Genomic DNA, 14056 nt, shown 5'->3' on the forward strand with positions numbered 1-14056 from the left:
AGCAGGTCTGACTTGTGTAAACTCAGGAAATGAAAATTGCAAAAAGCTGCCAGGGAAAACAACAAGATCTGCACCCAAGAGCACACAGCCTCCCCACAAAGAGAACAGGCAGTGGGACTATGGGTCTGCTGTCGTTTGCTGAGGAGCGAGGGGGGTAGTGGTCACGCACTGGGTTGGCAGTGGCATGATCGGCAGTTCGAAACCAGCAGCAGCTCCAGGGGAGACAGCCTGGGCTTTCTACTCCCGTCACCAGCAACAGTCTGGGAAACCGACAGAGGGCGCGGTGAGTCAGCAGGGTGATTGCTGGCAAGGAGCCTGGTGTTTCCTGCCCACTTGGCTTCCCTGTGGACCAGACTAGAACTGCCCCGCGGGGTTCCTACACGGTCACCCTCCTGGAGGCCGACCACCGGGCTTTTCTTCTCACAGAGCGCCTGGTGGGTGCACATCGCTGACCTGGAGGTTGGTAAGGGAGTGCTTACCACTGCCCCACCGAAAAATAAAAGTGAAAAACCAAACACACACAGCAAACCTACATCACGGCCCCTGTGGGTTTTCTGAGACTATCACTCTTTACGGGAGTAGAAAGCCCGTCTTTCTCCAGCAGAGCAGCTGGTGGTTTTGAACCGCAGACCTTGAAGTTAGCAGCCCCGTGTTTAACCACTCCGATGTCACCAGAGGCTCCTTATGATGGATCTACTTTCTTTCAAAATGTTTAAGGAGCCCCGTGTTGTTTGGGGAGTCCCTGGGTGTTGCGCAACTGGGAACCAAAAGGCTAGGGGTGTAAGTGCACCTCGAGGTGCCTCGGAAGACAGGCCGGGTAATCTACTGCTTCTTAAAAAAAAAATCCTTGAAAATCTGTGAAGCACAGTTGTGACACCCCTGGGGCTAGCAGGTGTCGGAGTGGACTTGTCAGCACCTGGTTTGGTGTGTAGCCCTATCCTGCCTGGACCCACCACTGGGTACCTTGATTCTGTTGATATTTTGCCCAGTGCTGTAACTGGGGCCCTTCGCAGCCAAGCTCGTGTCCTAACTGGATGACAGGAATCCTCTGTGTCTGGTCTGCCTAGCTCCCGTCACGGTGCTGGGTACTCACAGTCCAAAGGCCACCTTTGCTGTCCCCCACGCCCACACAGCACCCACCTGTCCGAACCCACTTGATCGTGGGCTTCTCTCGGCCCGTGGCTGAGCAGGGCACTGTGGCTTCCTTGTCAAACTCCATGCACTGCTGCGGCTGGGGCGGGGGTGTGAACTTGAGCTTTTCTGTTTCAGAAGACGGGGAGGGGGAGAGAGGGACAACTGAGGCAGTGAGGGCAGACCCGCTGGCCTTGGGTTCTGCTGCCCCTTCCTCTGTGCTGCCCTGACACCGCTACACAGCATTCCCCCTGCCCAGCCTGGGTCGGCTCACCCAGCACTTGGACTCGGGCTTGGGCCTCGATGCTGCCCGCCGGGGTGCTGCTCACACAGCGGTACCAAGTCCCGTCGTACACCTCCACACTGTTGATGCGCAGGGTCCCGTTCTCAGAGAGCTCGAAGCGGGAGTCCTGCGTGCAGGGGACACGACCACAGGGGGTCTCCGCCTGGACCCGTACCAGCCTCTCCCTGGGGGCAGCCTCTGGGGGAAGGCCCCCCCAGCCTCCTTCTCACCTCAGAGATGAGCATCTGGTTTCGGTACCAGATGACCACAGGCTTGGGCGTGGCCTCGGTCAGGCAGTGCAAATAGCCAGGCTTGCCCTCCTCCAGCTGGCTGTCCTGGGGCTTCTTCAGCCACGTGGGCACCGCTAGGGGGAGAGGCGAGGAGTCCGTTAATAGTCCTGGAGACCAAAGGTCGACCCCCTGGAAGTTCACAATGGGAGTGAACCCACTGGGCCCTGAGGTCGCCTGCTATAAAAAATGACCCCAGCCGTTCCCTCAGGGAAGGAAGACCTATGTGCTGAAACCCTGTGGACATCATCCTGTTAACTGTCACCGGAAGTGCCCAAGGTTAAGTCTTCCTACATTCATTGTATCGTGCAGGAAGACAGGCCCCACTAACGTGACATACTGGGGTCTACAGTCTGGTCTCCACGCGTCAAACCGCCGGCTCCTTGTATGACACAGCACCCTAAGGTGTCCGTCCTCAGGTCTGGGTTCTGTTTTAGCCATGCTCCTTCCTTAAAAGCCTCTCCCAGTCGCCAGCCTCTCATCCCAGGAGTGGCCACTGCCAACTCTGCAGCCTGAGCCCAGAGCTACCCGGCGAGCTTCAGCCTGGCACATCCAATTGTCTGTTGGCATCTCCAACCGGAGGGCTCCGTCAGGCCCCTCCAACCCTGCTGCCCCCAAAACAGCATCTGACCGACCCTCAACCCTGCTCCCACAGCTTTCTCAGTCAATATCAGGGGCCCCCTGGGTGGCACGGACGATTAAGTATTTGACTACTAATCAAGAGGTTGGTGGTTCGATCACACCCAAGGGCCGCCTCGTATGACAAGCCTGGGGATTAACTCCTGAAAACTCAATGGGGCTGTGCTGCCAACTCGCAGCAGCTTCTTGGGCCTCTCGGAGCAGACCGTTGTCCCGAGGCAGTTGTTCTTGGTTTTGGCTTTCCCTAGTGTTCAACCACTCTCCACACCTTTGGGGCTCGTCTGCTCACCAGTGGGCAGCTCTTAAAGCACATGTGGGCCAGGATCGCATATTAAAATGTCTCTTCGACACTTCGCATGCGGAGTGTGCAAGGTATCAGCCCTGCCATCCTAGACGGACCCACACGCGCCGAGGCTAGATGCCTTAGAAAAGTCTGCTGAGGACGGGACACAGGAAGGAGATGCCGAACAAGCAGTGCAAACAGTGACTGGGTCGCGCGGAATGATGCGTCACAGCATTTTCATCAGCCCAGTCCAACGCTCCATGATTCCGGAGCACGCACCATCACGTACAGGGTACTGATCAAATAAGGCAGGGGTTAACATTCCTCATACCATGACCCTTTCATACAGCTCCTCATGTGGTGGTGACCCCCCAACCATAAAATTATTTTCATTGCTACTTCATCACTGTCATTTTGCTACTGTTATGAATTGGGAGACCCCTGTGAAGGGGTCATTCGACCCCCAAAGGGGTGGTGACCTACAGGTTGCGAACCGCTGGTCTAAGGGAAGACTTTGAACCCATGGACAACGAGACAAAGACTGATCATCTAACAGTCCCCCATCCCAGTCACGGTGCTCTAGATGCACGGCCGAGGGCCCGTGGTCAGTCTTAGGAATCCACTCCCTGCGTTCGCCATCCGACCAACGCGCTTGACTTTCATGAAAAGGAGAGCGAGCGCGTAGGAAGTCCTTTCAGACAGATTTTCCTCCTTCTGCAGCGTGGATATGCCCGATGAAGGATGCAGACAGGCATCCCAGAAATGAGCGCCCCTCATCCTGAAAACAGATACATTCCATTCTTGACTCGAGAGCTAGATTACAGGTGGGAGAAACCGTACGCACGCGGGCATGTGCATCCCGTAATAGAGGAGCAAAATTAAGTGCCAAATTCCCGATTGTGAGATTTACTGTATGAACTTTCCCGTAACGTTACCGATCACACACTGCACAACAGAGGGCCCGCTTTCATCCCACAGCTAAAAAGTGCTCGGGGTACGGCAGTGATTCAAGAAAGCATCCCTTCATTATCCTTATTATGAATGGAAGGAGATAGATACTTTTTGGCAGTTTAATTGTGATGAAATCACTTAAGAATTTCTAAGAGCAAAGGATAGAAACCAACTCACCAAGCAACCAACTCACTGCCCTCTAGTGGACTGACTCATCTCAGCACCACAGGACAGGGTGGAAGCGCCCCTGTGGGTTTCCAGGAATGGGACGGGAAAGGCTCATCTTTCTCCCTCTGAGCAATTGGTGGTTTTGAACTGCCGAGCTGTCAGTTAGCAGCCCAACGCACAACCACTACACCACCAGGGCTCCAAGGACAGAAAGGAATGCTTTTTATCTTAGCATGAGAGAGTGAGCCATCTGGCTCCTGAGCAGTTACCGTCATGTGGCGCACACACGAGGGGAGTGAATTCAAAAGGGGTGTTGTCATCAGTCACCGCAGGATTGGAACCCATGAAATCCGACGTCGAAGGAGGGGTTAGTTTCAGAGCCTAAAGCGTGAGACTCTGGTGTGCAAAAGGAGATGGATGACTGGGAGCCCAAGAGCCATTTGTGGCGCGACACAGGAACGAAGCCTCCGGAGAACTCCCCTATCTAAAACTGCAAGCCGGGAGGAAAGGGGTCACTGAGCACAGTGCTTGGGAGAGATGAGCATGGAAAAATCAAAGGCCGAAATCTGACTTGAACAGTTAAAACTTTGTCGATAGACCCCAAACCCACTCCCCTGCGAAGCAGGTTGGACCGGATCTGATTTCCAAGTATTTCTGCACTTTTTGGTTTGTGTTGTTTGGTTTGGTTTTGTATCGCAGAGGGGTTGTCACTGGAGGACACCCTCTTGAAGTGGAGTTACATGGTTTTCCATTTCTCGGTCTATGAAACCCGGGACTGATGAACCTACAGGGGCAGCAAGTAGAATAAGGGTTTTGGGGGGACGGGGCTACAGTGGAGGGGGGGGCGTGTAAGAGAGATTCCATTTCAAGGAGGTCATGTCGAAAAAGGATGCTTGGAAATTAATTGTGGTGCCAACTGTACGACTGTGTTTGACGTGATTGAACCATGGAATGATATATGTATTAAATCTCAATTAACAAAAAAATATTTTTTCAAGGGCGATGTTGGGAAGGGCAATTCGACTTTTTGTTCAGATGTGTACCTGGTGTCACACTGTGGGCAGGGGAGGCAAATACGAGACTGGGACGGGTGGGCATGGCGGGTGGAAGGCGAGTGGAGCCCCTGGATTGAGCAAAGGTATCACCGAGAGAAAGCATGGCACTGATAGGGTGTTTGGGGACTCCCAAGGCGTACACCCCAGAACAGCAACGAGCGTCCCTGCCATTACCAAGACAGAAGACCACCCGGCTTTCAGACGGCTATGCCAGCGGGCAGAAGCCCAACATCCATTTGCTGGGTCCCCATGTGGACTAAGCCTCTGACCACTGAGCAGGGATGTGAATCCCCGTGCTATCAGACAGTGCAGCGTAAAGTGGATTATTGAAGACAGATGCAGTTAGGATAAGATGTAACACCTTATTATTCGATCTCCCTTTTGACCCATTTTAAATTTGTCCTAGTTTTTAATATTTTCTGCTGTCTACTCAATTGAAGTTTTATTTTGTCGTTGTTGTTTTGTATGTTTTTCAGTGTAAGAAATCCAGCATATGTAAATCTAGAGAGACAGTGTGGTAGTTGCACAATCTGTTGTCAATTTGAGGCTTAAAAGAGAAGGGTGGGGAAAAAAAGTGAAGGGTAGAGTTTAGCCTGACAATCAGGTCGCAGCTTGATGACCTCATTTGGATGCGCTAAGGAGATAAATAGCTCCCTGGAGGTGGGACACACGCTCTCTCCCATGGAGCTATGCTGATGCAGCCAGAGCCCTGGAGCTGGAGCTGCGTGGAGACCCCTGCCAGTGCGGAGAGGCTATCACCGCCACTGGATCCACAAGACTTTTTAGGGGCATGGTAGGGGAAATGGGGAGCCAACCACAACGAGCATAAGCGAGATGCTCTCAAACTGACTGTAGTAACGATTGCACAGCTCTTTTTAATATGACTGAGCCCTGAAATCATGACATGCGAATTGTAGGTCAGTAAGAACGCAGAAAGGGCAGGCTAGATCGCTTAACTCAAGAAAGCTACTGCCGAGTAACAGTTGGCCGTTGCCTCCTTCATTGTAAAACAGGAATGTCTGTGACTTTACTTTCAACACGCGTACCATATTTTAATTGATCTCACACATCAGACATCAGATCACGGGAAACTGATAAAATACGATGGTTGGGTAGTTCTAAATTAAGTTAACAGATAGGCTGTGGTTAAATGGCTATGGTCAGACTTAGGCGTCGGATGGGCATCCCTGCTCAGCGAGTGACATCACTGCTTTTCCCGAAGGTACCTCTGGACTCGGGCAGGTTGGATTAGCGTCACTCGGTGCTGCACAGAAATGCAGAATGCCAGTTCACAGCCCATCGATCGTTTTTATATTTGGATTCACACAACTGATTATATGAATACATTTGCATACTTAGATGTCTGCCTCATCACTGTCTCGTGGAGCAGAGCAAGGCCCACCTGTTTCAATTTGTAGTCAGCCGGTTTCAACGTTGAAACGTCAAGGTTCGAGAGAAGGTAGCAATAGCCACGCTATCTTTTTGCCCTGAACTAGGTTACTCTGCTTAAAATTTCCTGTCTCTAAAATGTCGTCTTTGCATCAACAAAAAGCATGTTGGACAAATGCACAAATGTGCTTGACACGATGGATGTATGGATTGTGATAAGAGTTGTTCGAGCCCCCAATAAAATAATTCTTTTAAAAAGCATGCTGGAGTGGCTTGTGTGCGATATCAACGCTCTGCAAAGGCTGTGTGACCTGGCAAAAATGAAAGCTATCTAAAAATAAAGCATGTCGTATCTGTTCACGACATTTTATCTTAGGACCCGAAAAGCAAACCCCATGGACCCCCCTGCACACGTGGGCTTCAAGAGTGAATGACTCACGGCAGATTAGTAAGTAAGCACAAGTGAGCCTGTGCTTCCTTGCTCTCTGGGCACCCCGTTCCTGTCAGGGACCCCGCATTTAGAGAGAGCCTTTGGCTCCACAGGAGAGCTGGGGTTGCTGGGGGAGAGGCAGGTGCAGGCCCGGCCCAGAAGCCGCATCTCCGATGTGGTGGAAAAGGTGAACTTGTTCACTAGAGCCGTAAGAAAGCACAAGTCAGCTCACGTTTATGGGAGATCCAACACTGGACAAAGGTTGCCAGGGGTCAGGATGGACTGGGTGGTTTTTCTAGCCCATACGGCAGCCGAACCCCCAGACAGAGCCCCCTACACGCTCCTACTCATTCTGCACACGCTCTCCACTCAAGCCCCCGGGTGCACAGGTCCATGCCCAACGCCCTGCCATCTAGTATAGACTGCATTCCCCCTCTTATCTCATGGGCCGTCTGCTCAGTGCAGGCACGTGGAGGGCAGATGACGGTGGGAACCAAAACCTCGCAGACTTTGTCTGCCAGCGCCTTCCTAGGAAAATAGACACTGCCTTCACCTTCTCCGTGGGACCTCCCTAAGCCTCCCAAAGGACAGGGAGATGACTAGGTCCACTCTAGGGATGAGGAGGCAGGAGGCAAGCCGGGCAGCTTGGCCCTGGGGACCCAGTGGGACACAGATCTCCCGACTCCCCATCCCCTGCCCTTCTCTCTGCAGCCAGAGGACCGTTTTTTTTGCTGTGCGGGTTTACCATTTCCTCCAGTTCCTCGGCCCTTCCCCGTTCATTGGGACATGACCCCCCGGAAGCTGACTGATGCCCACACCTGCAGGTCCAGCACCGGAGCACCCAGTGCCTGGGATTCCCCTGGAGCTGGGCTCCTCCCACCTCCCTCGGCCTCCAGGACAAAGGTGCTCACTGGCCACAGTGATGTTGACTTCCTGCAGCCGCTGGCCAGCCAGGTTGGCGGCGTGGCAGGTGTAGACACCAGCGTCGCTCTCGGTGGTACTGATGAACATCAGGTCGTGGCCCTTCTGGTAGACCCTGCCGTGGGTGGGCAGCCGTGCTCCTGCGTGCTCCCACCACACCCGGGGCTCGGGCAGGCCCTGGGGGGGCAGGCAGGTCACGCGCTCCTCGCTGCCTGCAGTGAACACCCGGGGCTCCAAGGGCGGCATGGCTTCAATCTCTGTGGGAAGAGAGCGGGAGGGCGGCAGCCCATGACTATGGATTCCGGTGGGCAGGATGCCCTCTCACAGAGTGCCAAGGTCTTCCCAGTCACCCAGCCAACCAACCCATTCCTGCCCAGTCTGTTCCTGCTCACAGCGACCCAACTGGGCAGAGTAGAATGGACTCGGGGGCTTTCTGAGGCTGGAAATCTCTGCCTATTTACATCTTACTCCTGTGGGCTGGAACCACTGCCTAACACTTAACCTGCCACAGTGCTGCCATGACTCCATTTCTGGCCACAGCATCCCCAACTGAGAGCCCTCTGAGGTCCACCCCTCGCCTTCCTCCTTTGATTCTCCAAGCAGCTTTCTAGGGAGCCAGAAACCTAAATCCTGCCCTGCCTGCCATCCAGGCAGCAGCCCCCACCCAGCAGTCCAGATCCAGGGACCCACCTGCCAGGTGCAGCGTGGCCTCCAGGATGACGGGTGGACCCCTCTGGCCCTGGCCCACGCAGCGGTACACCCCTGCGTTGCGAGGCCGGACCTGGGTCAGCAGCAGGGACCCGTTGGCAAACACGGTGGCTCTCCGGAGGTGTGGGGGGCTGCGGAGGGGACAGGGTGCCGTGGAAGCAGCAGCCACCAGGGGAGCACAGTGGAACCCCGACGGTGCTGGGTGTAGGTCAAGGGCATAGCAAGAGCAGCCGACCTTCCGCACCGGAGGGTGTGTTTGCACTGTTCATGCACGTCACCAGCGAGGTGAGTAGCGGTGCAGGTGAGAGGTGGCCAGTGCCCAGGAGCACACAGCTGGACGTGCCAAGGCCAGGCTTCAGAGACAAGCTGGAGAGGTACCCAGCAGCTGCAGCCAGAAGACCCCAGCCATGTCAGCCGAAACACTGATGGCCTAAGGCTGGTGGGACCTAAGCCCCTCGTCTATCTCCAAGGACCATGGCCCTGCCTGGCTCCTAAGAAGTCCCCAAGGGGGTAAAGGAGCCGGCACCTCCCAGCACCTTCTGGAAGTGTGTGCTCCCTTCCAAAGTGTGTGTGTTTCCTATCTTTACCGACCAGGACCCTGCCATCCAGACAGGGGCCAATTCCCCAAGTCCCCTGGGCCAATTCCACCCCTGGATCCCCCCACCCTTTAATCCAGAAGGCTCCAGTGGGCAAGAGGGACAGAGGCAGAGAAAGAGAGCCGTTGCTAGCTCACACCATCCGCCATGCCTTTCTGAGACGCGGTTCAGCCGGCTCTACTCTATGGGAATAGACCGTGGTTATACAACAGCGACGCATGCTGCTGCCATCTGCTGGCAATCTGAAGTAAGGCATCCTGCACAGCTGAGGCGTCTGGGGCATGAATTCCTCCCTCCCAGCGGAGCCTGGTTCAGTGTACAGCCTGCACCACTGCATGGGAAGGCTCCCTGCCAGATGCCTCACCGACTGCGGTTGGTAATGGGAGTGTCGTCCTCGAAGACCCACTGCAGGCTGGGGGGCGGCTGTGCAGAGAACTGACAATGGAACATAGCCTCCTCATTCCTTGCCACTACCACGTCCCGGGGTGCCAGCACCACCCTGGCGAAGCTCTCATCTGGGGCAGTGGGGAGAGAGAGGGTGGGGGAAGCGAGGGGCGTGAGCCGGCAGGACAGCGAGGCCCTCCCACGCCCTAGCCTGCCGGCCCCCAGACCCAGCCTCACCCGCAATGCTCAAGGTGAAGTTCCGGCTGCTGCAGGCCTGACCGAAGGCGTTGTGGGCACAACAGGAGTAGAGGCCGCTGTGCTCGGGGCCGGCCGGCCGGAAGGTGAGGTTCCGCTCCTTGCTGTTGACCGTCTGGTTGCTCTGACCATCAGAGAGGGGGCTCCCGTCTCGGAACCACTGGTAGGTGGGCCTGCGGGACAGCGGGGGTCAGCAAAGCAGGGAAGAGGGGGTGCTCAGGCGGCCAGCAGGGCAGATAGAGAATTCAAGGGTCAAGGCTAGAGTCCCCTCGGGGTGCAAATGGGGCAAACTGAGGCCGGGAAGGGGAAGGCACTTGTACATGAGTACACACAATTCAAAAACACAATCGGGTTGAGATCCTAAGTTCTTCTTGGCTTCCAGAAGCCAGGGGCCACCCCACAGGTCCCTGTGGCCCCCCTTATATCCTCCAGGGGGCAGTGAGGAGCACTGTGGTAGGGAGCAGGGTGGCTGCTTACAGGGTCAAGCAGGGTCCCTCTGGACAGGGCCTAGGATGGCCTGTGCCCCCTCCTCCCGGCACCCCTGGGCCGTGACTCCTTACCGAGGGTGGCCGTCTATGTGGCATCGCAGCGTAACCTGGATCTGCGGCTGGATCTCAGCGTCCGAGGAAGGATGCTTCAGGACCACAGGGCCCGCCTCAATCCCTGCAGCAGGGGCCACAGGTGCAGAGTGAGGGCGGAGCACAGCAAGGGTGCTGGGGAGGGGGGGGAGGAGGGAGTGAAGGTGCCCCAGGGCGTGGGTTGAGGCAGGTGGCAGAGACTAAGTGCCCACCCTATCCCTGGTGGACCGAGCCTGGTATTTTGCCTGACTACCTGCCCTTCAAGCTGCAGATGAATGGGCCTAACCCTTGACAGGAAGAGGGGAGGACACAGGGGTGGGAGGGACACGACGACAACGTGACTGAGCCTCCTCTTGGCCACACCCTGGCTCTCCCCTGGCGAGAGGAGAAGCCCGCCCAGGTAGGGCTCCGTGGTTAGGGGCGAGCAGGGGCAGGGCAGAGCCTCACATTTGATGTTGAAGGAGGCGTTGGAGCTGCGGGCTTCCTCGCCCGTGGTCTCATCCCGGGCCACACACTGGAAGGCGCCCGAGTCCTGCAGCCGGTCCACGGCCGCAAAGCTCAGGCTGCTGCCCTCGGCGAAGCGCCGCTCCGTGTCGCGGACAGGAGCCCCGTCGAGCAGCCAGGACACTCGCACGGGGCCTGGGGCCTCAACCTCACAGCGGAGCAGCGCCCGGCGCCCCTGCAGCGCGTCCTGCGAGGACGGCTCTTTGATGAAGACGATGGCCGCCTGGGCACCTGCAGATGGGCCGTGGGAAAAGGCTGGTCAGAGAGGCCACCCGTGGGCCCCTCCAACCCGTGCTGGCGGGAGGGTCAGTGGACGCTGTCCTGGGTGCTTGGCTGAGCACAGAGATGGAGAGCCCTCCCCCAGAGTGGACGCTTATCTGGACACTCACATGGGGCATGCATGCGCACGCGGGTCAGATGCTAACACCAGTGGCCATCAAGTCAGTTTTGACCACGGCCTCCCCCAGTGGATTTCCAAGCAGAGGCGCCCTATGGTGAGTCCTTTGGGAACCAGAGTGCCGGGCCTTTCTTCCAAGGCACCTCTGGGTTAATTTCAAAATGCCGGTGAAGGGTGCCCAAGGAGAGAGGAGCCCGGGGGATGGGGGACTGAAGGCTGGTCACACACACAGAGCGGCCTCCCAAAGGAGAGAGGCTTCCAGTCTCCACTCAAAACACTCACGGCCACTGAGCAGATCCAACTGCCCCTGTGGGTTTCCAACACTCCCTCTTCAAGGGAGTTTGGGAAAGCCAGGTCTTTCTCCCCGGGAGAAAGTAGGGGTTTTGAACGGTTGACCTTGCAGCTAGCAGCCCAGCCCAGCGCATAACCACCACGTCCCCAGGGCTCCTTCAAGTCTGTAGGACCAGATTATACCCATCGATGGTGCTCACACCTCCAGGTGTGGGAAGCAGCGAACCCACTCCACCGCTGGAGAAGCAGAGCCGGGTCAAGGCCACCCTGAGCCCTTCTCTCTGTCTCTGAGGCCAGGGCAGGGCCAGTCTTTCTGTGGTGCGTTCAGAGGTGAGCCTCGTCGCTCCAGGGTTCCCCTACCCACGCAGTTTCTCCTCTGACCCCACTTCAGTTCACCTGGAGCTGGACGCAGCAGAACAAAGGGATGAGGGAGAGGCTGCGGGTGCGGGGCTGGGGAGGGGAGGGCGAGGCACCTGACTGGGTGACTGAGGCAAACTAGCACACTGGGCTTTGTTCCTGGCCCACGTGGGTGCCCTGCAGGTGCCAGGTGCCGGAAGCCGCTGGGCCTGGAACATCAGCCGCATGCCAGAGTTGGGTGGTGGCAAGGGAGAGGGCAGTGAGAACCCGGGAAGGAGAATCAGGCCACGGGCCCCCTGGGGCTATTCCCCAGAAAAGCCGGCTGTTTCTGGCCAACTGGGGCCAGACGGGCAGGAGGGAAGAGGCTGTTCCTGCCCATCTCTTCCAAGCCACTGGAGACCCGTCGTGGCCAAGTCATGCCCGCCCAAGTCCCCAGGGGCAGGCTTTGGCTCTTTCAGTACTGAGCACCAGCCTCCTGGTGAGGTCAATGTTAAGATAAAACAAACCCATTCTCCTGGGGCTGGTGCAGAGTAGTGGGGGCTGCCCCTGGGGCCAGACCACGTCCTACGGTTCTTCTAAGGAAGCAGTTCTCAACCTGTGGGTCGAGACCCCTTTGGGGGGGGTCCAATGACCCTTTCCCAGGGGTAGCCTATGACCACCATGGCCTTAGGAACCAAGACACCACTCCTCTATCCGTCTCCAGGCCGGTCCGCCCATATGCAGATGCCCACCTATAAGTACCTGGCATTGTGGTTTAAGGTGGGGGGAGGGTGGCCAGTCCTCCACCACTAATCACGGGTTCAGTAAGCACAATTGTAAGGTTGAGATATATAAAAATTATATTAAAGTCATCGAGAGCATGAGAGATAAAAGAGATATTAAAATAATGGAGTCAGACACATTTTATGGTAGTAATGCTCACCTCAGCCCCGCTTGGTGGTCCACGTGGAGAGAGGGGGAAAGGAACAGGGGAAAGAGGGAGGGAGAGGAGAGGAACCTAGGAGAGGTCCAGGGAGGAGCTGAGAGAGCTAGGTCTCTCAATTGCTAACCCAGGCCTATATACCTTTGGGGGCATGCAAACCCACTAATTACAGGAACAGACATACATCACAGGAAGGGGTTGCACTATAGGTTATACAGTAATGGAAGGGGGTGGTTTAGGGGCACCTACGAGAACCAAGCCTCAGGAAAAAGTCGTCCATTGTCCCCAGCAGCAGGGAGCAGGCCCACCCTGTGGAGACAGCAGTCTGGCAGCTGATTGCCTCAAGGGAAATGACTTTTATCATTAGCTACAAGCAGTGTCCTAAGTCTAACATATTTGGGGGAGAGGACTTGGGAGAAATCTTTCTGTTTCCCACATGGCGTGAAGACTGTTACCCATGCTACACCATGCTTCAAGACAAAATTTCATTTATTTGTACTTAGAAATAAATATTTCACAATAGAGAATTACATACTGTTTTTGTGATTAATCCCTATGCTTCCGTGATGTTCAATTTGTAAAATGAAAATATATCCTGAATATCAGATGTCTACATGATGATTCATAACAGTAGCAAAACGACAGTGATGAAGTAGCAATGAAAATAATTGTCATGGTTGGGGGTCACCACCACATGAGGTGAAAGGGTCGGGGCATGAGGAAGGTTGAGAACCACTGCGCTAAGGGCTGGCCCCTATCTCACGACATAAGACTCAGTCTTGGAGCTGGGAAGCGTCTCTGGGCACCCCTAGTATTTCTCCACGGAGCACTGTGGGCTCTGGGTGGGGAGGGGCTGTCTCCATCATGCTGGCCGAGCCCCCTACCACAGTGCAAGTAACAAGTCTACACTCCTGGTGCTGGGACGGCTGAGTGCCCGCCCATTGCTATGAAAACCCACCCCCTGCCCAACCTACACCCCATAGGAGTGTGCCCCCGTTCCCATGGAGCACCCTGGCATGACCCCTGCATGGTAGAGACGAGCAAACTGAGGCCCAGAGAGAAAAGGAACCTGTCCCAAGTCAGATGGCTCATTTGTGCTAGGTCCGAAACCACAGGAAGCCAGCTCCGAGCCCCACACGCTGCTACTCTGTGCCGCCCTAGCAAAAGCCCAGTGTGACCGAGTGGATCCCAAGTCACGGTGACCTTCGAGGGTAGACTGGCTCCACTGGGTAGCCAAGGCTGTCATCTGAGCACTCAGACAGCCACCTCCATCTCCCTCAGGGCTGCCGGGGGGGTTCCAACCACCCACCTTCTGTTCAGCACCCGAGCACCAGAGTGCCGAGCCTCCCAGGGACTCCAGAGCCACCCTGGGAGTACTGGATCCTGCAAAGGGGAGGCGTACCCCCTCGGCCAGTGAAGGGGGCAGACATGCAAAGCCAGGCCACCAAGGTGCTGGGCCAACCCTCTGGACAGGGTCCCAGCCACCTCTCCCAGCACAGGGGGGCAGGTGCAGGCTGGGCCCCCTGG

At 56.2% G+C, this 14056-nt stretch overlaps 1 protein-coding gene across 1 annotated transcript in view; it reads right to left on the bottom strand.

Moving 5' to 3' along the window:
- The window catches only part of PTK7 (protein tyrosine kinase 7 (inactive)), a 78582-nt gene that overhangs the window by 17581 nt on the left and 46945 nt on the right, over window positions 1–14056 (bottom strand). Inside the window, exons 2-10 of the mRNA XM_045294767.1 lie at window positions 10506–10793; window positions 10041–10143; window positions 9463–9653; window positions 9206–9356; window positions 8228–8376; window positions 7528–7794; window positions 1645–1778; window positions 1406–1541; window positions 1141–1260 (exon numbers count right to left, since the gene is read on the bottom strand). Of these exons, the coding sequence (XP_045150702.1) occupies window positions 1141–1260; window positions 1406–1541; window positions 1645–1778; window positions 7528–7794; window positions 8228–8376; window positions 9206–9356; window positions 9463–9653; window positions 10041–10143; window positions 10506–10793 (1539 nt within the window). The remainder of the gene's footprint in view (window positions 1–1140; window positions 1261–1405; window positions 1542–1644; window positions 1779–7527; window positions 7795–8227; window positions 8377–9205; window positions 9357–9462; window positions 9654–10040; window positions 10144–10505; window positions 10794–14056) is intronic.

The sequence above is a fragment of the Echinops telfairi genome, unplaced genomic scaffold, assembly GCF_000313985.2.
Source record: "Echinops telfairi isolate 266 unplaced genomic scaffold, ASM31398v2 ScPeMD7_3533;HRSCAF=4204_1, whole genome shotgun sequence".
Taxonomy (NCBI): Eukaryota; Metazoa; Chordata; class Mammalia; order Afrosoricida; family Tenrecidae; genus Echinops; species Echinops telfairi.